Raw genomic sequence first — 13,296 nt, 5'->3', positions numbered from 1 at the left:
AGTGGTTAGCACTGCTGTCTCACAGCACCAGGGACCCTGGTTCGATTCCACCGTCAGGCGACTGTCTGCGTGGAGTTTGCACATTCTCCCCAGTGTGCGTGGGTTTCCTCCCAGTGCTCTGGTTTCCTCACAGTCCAAAGATTTGCAGGCTAGGTGGACTGACCATGCTAAATTACCTGTAGTGTTCAAGGATGTATAGATTAGGTGGATTATGGGAAAGATGGGTCTGAGTAGGATGCTCTGAGGGTCGGTGTGGGCTTGTTGGGCCGAAGGGCCTGTTTCCGCACTTTAGGGATACTATGATTCTAATTTAATCAGGCTTTCTTGAGTTAATAAAATGCCATCCCCTATTCCCAATTCCTTCGCCTCCGCCGCATCTGCTCCCAGGATGAGGCATTCCACTCCCGTACATCTCAGATGTCCTCGTTTTTCAAGGACCGCAACTTACCCCCTGCAGTGGTCAAGAACGCCCTTGACCGTGTCTCCCGCATTTCCCGCAACTCATCCCTCACACCCCCTCCCCGCAATAACAACCAAAACAGAATCCCCCTCGTCCTCACGTACCACCCCACCAACCTCCGGATCCAACGCATCATCCTCCGACACTTCCGCCATTTGCAATCCGACCCCACCACCAAAGACATCTTTCCCTCCCCACCCTTATCTACCTTCCAGAGGGACCACTCTTTCCATGACTCCCTTGTCCGCTCCACAGTCCCCTCCAGCCCCACCTCACCCGGCACTTTTCCCTGCAACCGCAGGAAGTGCTACACCTGCCCCTACACCTCCCCCCTCACCCCTATCCCAGGCCCCAAGAAGACTTTCCACATCAAGCAGATGTTCACCTGCACATCTGCTAATGTGGTATACTGCATCCTCTGTTCCCGTTGTGGCCTCCTCTACATCGGGGAAACCAAGCGGAGGCTTGGGGACCGCTTTGCAGAACACCTACGCTCGGTTCGCACTAAACAACTGCACCTCCCAGTCGCGAACCGTTTCAACTCCCCCTCCCATTCCGCAGACAACATGTCCATCCTGGGCCTCCTGCAGTGCCACTACGATGCTACCCGAAGGTTGCAGGAACAGCAGCTCATATTCCGCTTGGCAACCCTGCAGCCCAATGGTATCAATGTGGACTTCACAAGCTTCAAAATCTCCCCTCCCCCTACCACATCCCAAAACCAGCCCAGCTCGTCCCCGCCTCCTTAACCTGTCCTTCCACCTATCCCTTCCTCCCACCTCAAGCCCCACTCCTACCTACTAACCTCATCCCGCCCCCTTGACCTGTCCGTCCTCCCTGGACTGACCTATCTCCTCCCTACCTCCCCACCTACACTCACCTTGACCGGCTCCATCCCCGCCTCTTTGACCGGTCTGTCTCCTCTCCACCTATCTTCTCCTCTATCCATCTTATATCCGCATCCCCCTCTCTCCCTATTTATTTCAGAACCCCCTTCCCCTCCCCCATTTCTGAAGAAGGGTCTAGGCCCGAAATGTCAGCCTTCCCGCTCCTCTGATGCTGTTTGGCCTGCTATGTTCATCCTCCTACCCACACAGTCATCCATCTTCCCTTACTTTGCATTTTGATTACATCCTCATCTACTGGTTCAGCATTTACACTTGCTGAGATCTTTTTGCATCTTCCACATAATCATTCTTGCTAAATATACTTCATTAATCATAGAACATAGTGCCCCTACAATGTGGAAACAGGCCCTTCGGCCCAACAGGTCCACACCGACCCACAGAGCATCCCACCCAGACCCATCCCCCTATAACCACCTAATCTACACAGGTAGGTGGGTAGGAGGATGGATGGGGTGGAGTAATCTTGAGAAAACAGAATGTGACTTTGGGGTGATGTGTGCAACAGGATGAAAAAGAACATTATGGAGACTGTGATAATGATCATGGAGCCTCACTTTACAAAACCAGTAGAAGGGGAGACAAACTATTTCGAAAAGAAACTAGACAAGCACATCTGGGAAGTAAATGTTCAGATCAATGGGGATAAAGCAAATGGATGGCACTGACTGGTCTGTTCTACAGAAATCTGGTATCAACTTGTAAACTTGAATAGCCCATTTTGTGCTATAATGGCATGATGACTCTATCTGAGTTCTCGTCACACATGTTCTTTTGCAAACAATTACAAACCAGGAAGTAAAATATAACGAGATGCTATGTTAAAAAGTCACAGGCATACACTTCTTGGTTTATCACTTGATATTAGTGTCATCATGTTCCGAATGTAAAAATAAATATTGATACCTTAATCTCATGAGGTTCAAACTTGAAAAATGCTCATTTGTGAATTTTCATTTTATGGACAATGCATTGAATGATGTCTGTGAGTTCTTGTTGAATAAGCATAATACTAAATGTTTTGCCAAATTACATGAACCACTTTCTTGATTATGCTACCTGTTTATTTTGTCTTAGTAGCCAGCTTTGAAATGGAAATCCTAGAAACAAGGATCAGTCTGTCTGACTGCACATCACTCCAAGGCCACTTTCCTTTAAAAATACTTGTTACTATCCTTGTTCAGATCCATTTTTGCTGAAGGAAAGCATAACATAACCGCTATTAGAATGATTAAATTGTGTAATATAATTTCCCACTTTTGTCTTGGAGATTTGTATTCAGCTGATTTTGAGCTTTACAAATACTCTTTGTTTAACCATACATTGTTATATTGGCAATTCAAATCTGGTTTAAGGAGTTTTACTTTTGGTATTTATATATTAAATCAGTTTTAGAGGGAAAAGTAATCACATTATGTGGATAACAAAGGTAATATGTACAAAGTGAACACTCATAATGGACCATCTGCATTTATTGAGCCATGAGATCTTTTAAACTCTTAGAAAACTGTCTTCTATTGCATGGCATTGGCATGCTAGATGAGCCCTCAGCTATGATATTTTGGGTTCTTTATGTAACTTCAGGCTACCTAGCTCCATGCTCCCTTCACTACTCCCTTGCAGGCTGCTCCCCTATACTCTACATCATTGCCCACCTCATCAGGCTGTCTGCACTAAATGTATTAAATGTTTTTTGACCTCTTCCTTTAACCTCATCAACATCTGGTCCTGCATATCTGATCTCTTTTTCAAGACCTACCTTCACCAAATCTTTGGTCACAGATCCTTCAGTCTTCCTCATCCCAAACTCTGGAACTCATCTACCCACTAAATCCGTCAAACTTGCCATTTCCCTTCACACTTTCAAGCTCCTGCTCAAAATGTACAGGCTGAATTATTTTTGGTTTAAGTGTGATTTACATTCAAGTCTTTTTGGAGGGATTTTTGCCATTAGACCCAGTGAGATTTCTTACCGTATCTTATCAAACATGCCTCCTTAACTAGGACCAAATTTCTGCAGATGCTGGAATCTGAATTCAGCTCTGATGAAGAGTCATCTCGACTCAAAACATTAGCATGCCTCCTTTCTACCCTTCCCCTACAACATCCCTCACATCTAATTCTTGTCTTACCATTTACTGTTTCAATCTAGTCATTGTCTGGTAGGGGAACACCACATATTAGCAAGCAGGCAGACAAATCCAAACATGAATTTCTGTAGACAACCAGCAAAATGTAATGCAATGGAATTTATTTCCTTATCCTTCTCCTCAAACAACTGGTCTTGTTTTCCCACCTCTTCACCATCTAACACATTGGCAAGAACAGCACACGCTGTCTGGACTATGCTGGAGGGTGTACCCAGACTCAAAGTGTGGGACTGCACGTTCAACAGCCCTGTTGCCTGTTGCAGTACGGCCCTGATTGAAGCATATGCACCAACTTGAAGTTACTGTGATCAACACATTGCATCCAAAAATGAATGCTTGCTATGCTCTGACCTCCTTCCCATCCCAAAGCCATCTCAACCATTTACATTTCATTGTGCTAATTACAGTCCATCATTGTATATTTATGACTTATGATACAGAAATGTACCTCATCCTTTGGAAGTTCCAGAAATGATGGACACTTTTGACCAGCATTTGCCTCATTTTAAGTTTATGCTGGTAACTTATGCACTAAGATGAAATTGTTCGTTTGGCTAATACCTGTATTTGCACCATGTGCAAACTACATGGCCGAGACCCTTGAATTGTTGGTAGACCATACCCCTGACTTCAGTACCAGGATCCCCGACTGCATTTAACTGGACTGAGGACTAGACCTCACCTATTTTCCAACATGACCATTTGGTTGAACACATGTACAGCGCATTTGCTGTGCAGGCTGCTGCCATATGCTATTAATGTTAAATTGACATATGGTGTGCCACTCAGCGAGGTGTCCCCAACGTGCCAGATGGATCCCTCCTGTGGGAGCTTGACCCCATCTATTCAGGATGCTTCTATTGTTCCAATTTTTAAAAAACCCCAAGGCCTAACACTGCTTCAGTTATTGGCTTGAAGCCAACTGTTCAGCACCTGTCTCAACCTCTCCAAAAAACCAGGACAAAATACATGTCTTAAAGCTATGGTATCATCACATCTCCCCCTTAAAAAATGAACTATTAATGTACAAAGATGGCTTCGTTTTTAAAAACCTTTAGTCTTACACTATTGGTACATTACATAGTCATTACATTGTTTACACGCTTAGAGTCATCCACTACCACAGTCCATTTTAGTTTGTTTTTGCCCCTGCCACCGAACACTTTTGTCTTCCTTCAAAGTCGTGATAATGTGTCGGCAATTATATTCTCTCTCCCTGCCATGTGTACAATTTTCTAATTGAATGGCTGCTATAATAAGCTCTATCTAAACAGTCTGGAATTCTTATTACTAATTTTTTCTAAAAACTTTAAGAGATTATGATCAGTATATACAATCATCTCAGAAGCATTACACTCAATATTAATGTTGAAATGTGTTAATGCCAACACCAAACTCAAGGTCTCCTTCTCAACTGTAGAATATTTCAATTGATGATTATTAATTTTTCTGGAAAAATACCCAATTGGTTTTTCTATCTTCTTGCAAGTTGACAGCACCGACACCCACATCCTTTGCATCAATAGCCATCTTGAATGGCTTTGCATAATTAAGTGTGGTTAACAGTGTGGCAGTGGTTGACAGCTTTCAGGTTGTCAAATTCCTTCTGACATTCCTCCGTCCATTGAAATTTTCTGCACTTCACGTCAGTGGAGCAACCACACTGCTAAAATTTGGCATGAGCTTCTGATAAAAACCACTCAGTCCCAGGAATTGTTGTACTTCCCTCCTCAATGTTCTGGGAAACTCCCCAATAACCTTTGTTTTCACATTCTGTGGGGTCATTTTTCCATGTTCAATGACATGGCCCAGGAATGTGACTTGGACTTTTGCAAACTCATCAAGCCCACCTCCTGAAATCAATCAAATAATTCCAATAGATGCTCCTTCCATGTGACTAAAAATCACCAGGTCATTGATGTATGGCACACAATTGGGTAATCCTGAAATGACTTTCTTGGTTCATATTTGAAATGTGGCTTGAGCATTTTTCATACCAAATGGCATGACTTTAAACTGACTGGTACAGTTCATTTGGTGTCACAAAAGCTGACATTTCCTTCACTCTCAAATTAAAAGTACCTGCCAATATCCTCTGAGTAAGTTCAACTTAGACAAACAAGTTGCTTGTCCAACCTTCTGAATATAGTCTTCCAAACATGGAATGGGATATGAATCAGATTTTGTAACAAAATTGACTTTGCGATTGTACCCAATGGTGGTCTATGTGGTTTTGGCAGCACTACTATGGGTGAGCTCCATTTGCTGCAAATCACTTTGATTATATTGTCTTTGAGAGGGCTTTTAATCTCTTTTTGAACCAGTGCCATCTTGAGGGTTAAGTCTATAAGGATGTTGTTTAATTGGAATAGCATTTCCTATATCTATATCATGCATAATCAAATTAGTACTTCTCAGCTTATTCCCACATATCCCTATGTGATTGTAATAACTCTTTTAAGTCATTTTGATTTTCCTCTGGAGGGTAATCCAATAGTTTATCCCAATTTGAGAACTTGCTCATTGTCCAATTTAATTTGAGGAATGTCAAATTTGGAATCACCTAAACTTGTTGCTTCAATGTTTTAACCAGTAATACATTCTTCTTTTTCTTTCCTTCCCTATCAAAATATCATTTGAGCATATTCACATGATAGATTTCTTTTTATCTGGCATTCCTATTAAGTAGTTCACCTCACTCAATTTCTTTTCAATTGGATAAGGCCCACTAAAACTTGCCTTTAAAGGTTCACCTACCATTGGTAGTAACACCAACTAGCAAAATATCTCCACGAGCAAAATTGTGAATTTTTGATTTCTTGTCTGCTTCCTGCTTCACCTCATGTGCTACTTTTAAATGCTGCCTAGCCAACTCACCTCCTCTGTTTAATCTCTCTCTGAAAGTTGACAGTCCATGTATAGTCTCTGACTCACCAATTTCTCCTTAATTTGTGGTCCTGTCACCTCATGCCCAAAACCTAATCCAAATGGACTGAATTTAGTTGATTCATTAAGTGCATCCCTAATTGCAAAAAGTGCAAAAAGTCTATCGTCTGGATGGACTTGACTATAAACTCTCAACATAGTCTTTAAAGTTTGACGCCACCTTCCTAATGCTCCTTGTGATTCTGGATGATATGCAGTGGACTTAAATTGTTTTATTCCACAGCTACCCATAACTTCCTTGAATAACTGATGCAAAATTTGATCCTTTTTCTGATTGCATTTCTGTGGGTAGTCCATATCGAGTAAAAAAAATTGAGTAACTCTTCTACAATCCTTTCGGCCATGATACTGTGCAATAGAATGACCTCTGGAAATCTAATAGACACATCCATTATAGTCAACAAATACTGACTCTTATGTTTTGTTTTAGGGAGCAGTCTTATGCAACCAATTAAGACTCTCCGAACTTGGGATTAGTGATTTTGATCTCAACAAGAGCTCCCCTCCACCACCCAATTTGTTATGCACCAAACAAAACCCCATCAAAACACATCAAGCATAGATCCTAACGTTTTCTTATTTTAAAGGCAAGTGCCAAGTGTTATGTTCCAGATGCAATTCGAATGGTCAAATTACTAGGCTTGAAACAAAACAAACTTTATTCTTACACTATAATTAAAATACACACAAAATAAAAAGAAAAGAATTGGCTTAACTAACTATCTAATTAACTGTTCCAATATAATAACTTCCCATAAGCATAACCTTAGTAAAGGCAAAGACTGTAAAACAGATTGTCTCATGCAATTTTGACAGCAGGAAGAGAATCCCAGAAAGATAGGAAAAAGCCTGCACATCCAGATTCAAGATCCCAGCAACTGCTCCTGAAAGCTAAACTAAAAGTCCTAGTTCTGTGGGAGCTTGACCTCGTCCACTCAGGCTGTTTCTAATATTCCAACTTTTAAAAGCCTCAAGCCATTTATTTTATTGGCTTGAAGCAGACCATTGTCTCAACTTCTTCATAAAACAACCAAGACAATCTGCAATCCAACCCCACCAGCAAAGACATCTTTCCCTCCCCACCCTTATCTGCTTTCCGGAGGGACCACTCTCTCCGTGACTCCCTTGTCCGCTCCACACTCCTCTCCAGCCCCACCACACCCGGCACTTTTCCCTGCAACCGCAGGAAGTGCTACACCTGCCCCCATACCTCCTCCCTCACCCCCATCCCAGGCCCCAAGAAGACTTTCCACATCAAGCAGATGTTCACCTGCATATCTGCCAATGTGGTATACTGCATCCGCTGTACCCGTTGTGGCCTCCTCTACATCGGGGAAACCAAGCGGAGGCTCGGGGACCACTTTGCAGAGCTCCTACGCTCGGTTCGCAATAAACAACTGCACCTGCCAGTCGTGAACCATTTCAACTCCCCCTCCCATTCCTCAGATGATATGTCCATCCTGGGCCTCCTGCAGTGCCACAACGATGCCACCCGAAGGTTGCAGGAAGCCTGCAGCCCAATGGTATCAATGTGGATTTCACAAGCTTCAAAATCTCCCCTCCCCCCACCGCATCCCAAAACCAGCCCAGCTCGTCCCTGCCTCTCTAACCTGTTCTTCCTCCCACCTATCCCCTCCTCCCACCTCAAGCCGCACCCCCATCTCCTACCTACTAACCTCATCCCGCCCCCTTGACCTGTCCGTCCTCCCTGGACTGACCTATCCCCTCCCTAACTCCCCACCTACACTCACCTTTACTGGCTCCATCCCCGCCTCTTCGACCTGTCTGTTTCCTCTCCACCTATCTTCTCCTCTATCCATCTTCTATCCACCTCCCCCTCTCTCCCTATTTATTTCAGAACCCCCTTCCCCTCCCCCATTTCTGATGAAGGGTCTAGGCCCGAAACGTCAGCCTTTTTGCTCCTATGATGCTGCTTGGCCTGCTGTGTTCATCCAGCTCTGCACCTTGTTGTCTCAAGACAATATATACCTCTTAAAGAGATAATATTGTCATATTGCAGGGTTGTTGAAATGTTAGAAAGTTTACTAGGGTAATTCCTGGAACAAGCAGATTGCTTTGTGACTCTAGTCTCAAAGCAATATGCTTGACTCTTAATTAGAGAGGGGCAATAAATACTGACCTAGCCAACAACTTCCTCACCCTATGAGTAAATAAAAAATACCCTGACAGAGTGCAGCAAATGATTTTAGGAAACTAGAGCACCTGGCCAAAACCCATGGAGGCACAGGGAGAACATGCAAACTTCACACAGTCATTCATGGCTGTAATTGAACCTGGATGTCTGATGTTGTGAGGCTGCAGTGCCAACCACTGAGCCACTATCCTTTGGCTGTACCAAAGGATAGAGTAGATAAGTAGAATGATGTTAGGTGGCTCATGTAGGGAAAACCTAAGTGCATATGGGTCAACATATGCGTCAAAACACCTTGTCTTGCTTTTGATAGATGTCTGTCACTACCAACATAGTTGTAATGGAACCAAATTTTTGTAAAAATGATGGTGGCAAGCCTGCATCTAATGATTCATATCTTGAAGCATGGGTACTGGTTGTTATCCTCCCTGTAATATTTACTTTCAGGTTAATATTTTAGTCGTTTCAAAAGTTGTTTTTCAAATTTGATAATGTCTGAATGCAGATTTATCATAATCCTCTGGTTGTTTTCAGTGTCACAGTGACTGAAATCGTCTGGAGTTATTGGTAACCTAAGATACTTTAATCCCTTAAAATATGGGAGTTGGAGAAATTGAGCAGTTGTTAAATGGCTTATCCACCAAATCGGTTCTTGATCAGGATTTGGCTGAGAGGCTAATTGCGTCAGTCGAGCTCATGTTTATGCTGTGCTTAATCCAATGCATCAGGTACAGGTGCATATAACAAGTAACAGTTGGTATAAATACAGCGAGATCCAGCTGCAACGGTTTACAAAGGTGGACAGCAGCAAAGATAGACAGACCAGCAAAGCATCATAACCGGCTGCATCAGGTTGCCATCAAATTACAGAACAATGGTGAGTTGCACATGATATTTCATCTTATAGTTTATTTCTTTAGAATCATAGAATCCTGACAGTGTGGAAGCAGGCCCATTGAATCCACAACAACCCTCTAAAGAGTGTCCCACCCAGACCCACCCCCCTGTACCCTTTCTATGTAACCCTACATTTCCCATGGCCAATCCACCTAACCTGCACATCTTTGGTCTGTGGGAGGAAACCGCAGCACCTGGAGGAAACCTGTACAGACATGAGGACTATGTGCAAACTCCAAACTGACATTCGCCAGAGGGTAGATTGAACCTGGGTTCCTGCTGCTGTGAGGCAGCAGTGCTAACCATTGAGCCACTGTGCTGCCCCAGATCTTACCCTTGGTAAGCTGATTTCATTTCACGTTAAAGTATCACAATGTTAATATCACTTCTACCTCTGTCAAATGTGTGTGGGTCCAAACCCCTCAACAAATTTCATCAGAAATTAACTCAGACAACATCCACTGCACTACCCTCATTCAGGTATTTAAGGAAGTGACAAGGAGGATCAAATTTGTAAGGTATGACCTTCCCTTAAAGTCACACTGACTATCCCCAGCTTGTCCATGCCTCTGTAAATTAGTTATCTGATCTCAGGATTGATTCCAACAATTTGCCCACCAAAGAAAGATGAACTGGCCTATAATTGTTTGGCATTTCCTTGGTACCATTTTAAAATAATTGAACCACATTGGTCATCCTGCAGTCTTTTGACACCTCACCTGTGTCTAATGAGGATTGAAAAATAAATGTCAGAGTATTTGCCATTTCCTCCATGCTGCTTCAACATAAGGAGTATTAAAGGTAAGGCAGATGAGCTTAAGGCCTGGATCAGTACATGGGACTATGATGTTGTGGCCATTACAGAGACTTGGTTGAGAGAGGGCCAGGACTGGCTGCTCAACGTTCCAAGGTTTTGTTGTTTTAGACAAGACAGAGAGAGAGGTAAAAGAAGTGGAGGAGTTGCTTATTAATCAGGGAGAATGTTACATCTGCACTCAGAGAGGACATACCGGAGAGCTTATCCACTCAGGCAATATGGGTACAGCTCAAAAATAAGATGGGTGCAGTCACTTTGAAAGGATAAACTATAGGCTGCCCAACAAGCACTGAGACATTGAGGAACAAATATGTAGGCAGATTATGGAATGATGCAATAGAAACAGAGTTTCATAGTGGGTGACTTTAATTTCCCCAATATTGACTGGGCCTCCCTTGAAGCAAGAAGTTTAGATGGGGCAGAATTTGTTCAGTGCTTTCTTGAAACAGTATGTGGATAGTCCAACTAGAGAAGGAACCTTACTGGACCTTATACTGGCTAATGAACTTGGCCAGTTGACTGGCCTTTCAGTGGGATGGCATTTTGGAAACAGTGATCATAACTCCTTGAGTTTTAAGATAGCTATGAATAAGGATAAGTCAGGACCTTGTGGCATGCTTCTAAATTGGGGGAAGGCAAATTACATCAGTTTTGGGCAGGAGCTGGGAGTGTTAATTGGGAGGAGCTGTTACCAGACAAGTCCACTTTTGAAGTGTGGGAATTGTTTAAAGATCTGCTGATGAAACTTCAGGACCGGCATGTTCCAGTAAGGAGGAAGGGCAAGGTAAGGGGCCCTTGGATATCAAGGGAGGTTATGAATTTAGTCAAAAGGAGAAAAGAAGCATATTTCAGACTTAGGAAGTTAAAATTGGACAGGGCCAATGAGAAATATAAAGAAAGCAGGAAAAAACTCAAGCAGGGAATTAGAAATGACTTTGGCAAGTAGGGTTAAAGAGAATCCCAAGGCATTCTATACATATATTAAAAACATGTGCTTGGAGGTAAAAGATGTGAGTGAAATCCTAAATGAGTACTTTGCATCAGTATTCACCAAGGAGAAGGATATGGAGGATAGCGAGATTTGTGTGGAGCATGCTAATATGCTAGCACATTTTGAGTTCAGGAAAGAAGTGCTGTTCGGTCTCTTGAAAAGTATTAAGGTGGATAAATGCCCAGGGCTCGATGGTATCTACTCCAGGTTGTTGAGAGAGGCAAGAGAGGAGATTCCTGGGGCCTTGACCAAGATCTTTACCTCCTCATTAGCCACTGGAGAGATCCCGGAAGATTGGCAAGTAGCTAATGTTGTTCCTCTATTCAAGAAGGGAAATAGTGATAATCTAGTAAACTATAGACTGATGAGTCTTACATCGATTTTGGGAAGCTATTGGAGCAAATTCTGCAGAATAGGATTTATGCATATTTCGAAAAGCATGGCCTAATTAGGAGCAGTCAGTATGGCTTTGTGCGGGCAAGGCCATGTCTTACTAATTTGATTGAATTTTTTGAGGTAGAGATAAAGGTGATCGATGAGGATAGAGCAGTGGATGTTGTCTGTGTGGATTTTAGTAAGGCTTTCGACAAGATCCCTCAAGGTAGGCTCATCCAGAAGATTAAGATGCGTGGGATCCACAGTGACTTGGCTGTGTGGGTTCAGAATTGGCTTGCCCATAGAAGGCAGAGGATAATGATGGAAGATTGTTTTTCAGGTTGGAGGTCCATGGTTGTGGTGTTCTGCAGGAATCCATACTGGGACCTGATAAAAATGTAGATGGGTGGATTAGTAAGTTTGCAGATGATACAAAGATCAGTGGAGTTGTGGATAGTGTAGAAGGTTGTCAAAGGATATAGTTGGATATACTTCAGTTGCAGGGTGGTGAATGTCTGGAACAGGCTTTCCTTTCTCAAGTTGAGAAGTTGAAGTCTGAATCTTTTGGTTTGCTGTTGTTAAACTAAAGCAAGTTATGTGTTCAGGGTTATAGCAGTGAAATCTAGGTGGTCGAGGGGAAGGAAAGGTTATGGCAAAGGCAGCTGTATAGACGGTTTCTTAAACATAAATGGCTCAGTATATGTTAGATTGATTTGAACATGTAACAACTGTAGTAATTATGCTTAATGGTTGTTTTTTTTTCTCAGCCTGTGTGCAGAATGGCTCGTTACATGAAGTGTGGAGGACTGGCTTTGGTTGTCCTATTTGTGGTAGAGCAGGGTGTGCAATCTTTCCCTGAAGTGGAGGCTGCAGCACCAGGTGAATATTCCACTGACATGACTAGCATGTGATTGAGATTAAGTCATTCTTGAAGAAATGATATGGTGCAGTTTGGGGTTATTTTAAATTTAGCATTGTATAATGAGAAATAGCTAACCAATAAACTTGTAAAGGAGCCTTTGAGAAATAGTGATCATAATACGATGAAAGTCTGTATAAAATTTGAATGAGATATAATTTATTCTGAAACAAAGATTTTAGATCTGAAGAAGGAAAATTGTGAAGACAAGAGGGGCAAGTTGACTGTGGTGGATTGGGAAAAAGGTTTGAAAGATTTGATAGTGGATAGGGAATGGCTAATATTTAAAGAAATATTACACAGTTTACAACAGATATACATTCGTGTAAGACACAAATAACCAAAGGGGTTGGTAAACCAACTGTGATTAACAGAATAAGGTAAAGAATGCATTACATCAAAGGAAGTATCTTGTAGGGATTTCAAACCCGGCAAAAGAGGGTCAAAAAACCATATGAAAGAAGAAGAAGAGAAAGAATACAAGCTTGCAAGGAACAAAAAAGTGGACTTTGCAAACTTCTTTATGTCTGTGAAAAGAAAGAGATTAGCTAGGACAAATGAGTGTGTTACAGGTGGGACCAGAGTATTTAAAGTAGAGATAAGGAAATGGCAAAGAAGTTAACAATTACTTAGTGGGACAACAAGGTGCAGGGCTGGATGAACACAGCAGGCCAAGCAGCATCA

General features: G+C 42.5%; 1 protein-coding gene across 2 annotated transcripts in view; it reads left to right on the top strand.

Moving 5' to 3' along the window:
- The window catches only part of LOC109937067 (glycoprotein hormones alpha chain), a 60,490-nt gene that overhangs the window by 25,375 nt on the left and 21,819 nt on the right, over nucleotides 1-13,296 (top strand). Inside the window, exons 1-2 of one of the 2 annotated variants that reach the window (XM_048601447.1) lie at nucleotides 9,372-9,490; nucleotides 12,461-12,572. In XM_048601447.1, the coding sequence (XP_048457404.1) occupies nucleotides 9,488-9,490; nucleotides 12,461-12,572 (115 nt within the window). In that variant the 5' untranslated portion in view covers nucleotides 9,372-9,487. Of the gene's footprint in view, nucleotides 1-9,371; nucleotides 9,491-12,460; nucleotides 12,573-13,296 lie in introns of those variants that run through there. The other variant, XM_048601448.1, reaches the window with a different exon arrangement.

Source organism: Rhincodon typus, chromosome 9, assembly GCF_021869965.1.
Source record: "Rhincodon typus isolate 14 chromosome 9, sRhiTyp1.1, whole genome shotgun sequence".
Lineage (NCBI taxonomy): Eukaryota > Metazoa > Chordata > Chondrichthyes > Orectolobiformes > Rhincodontidae > Rhincodon > Rhincodon typus.
The sequence above is the reverse complement of the archived record's forward strand: the minus strand, read 5'-3'. Positions and strand labels throughout refer to the sequence as shown.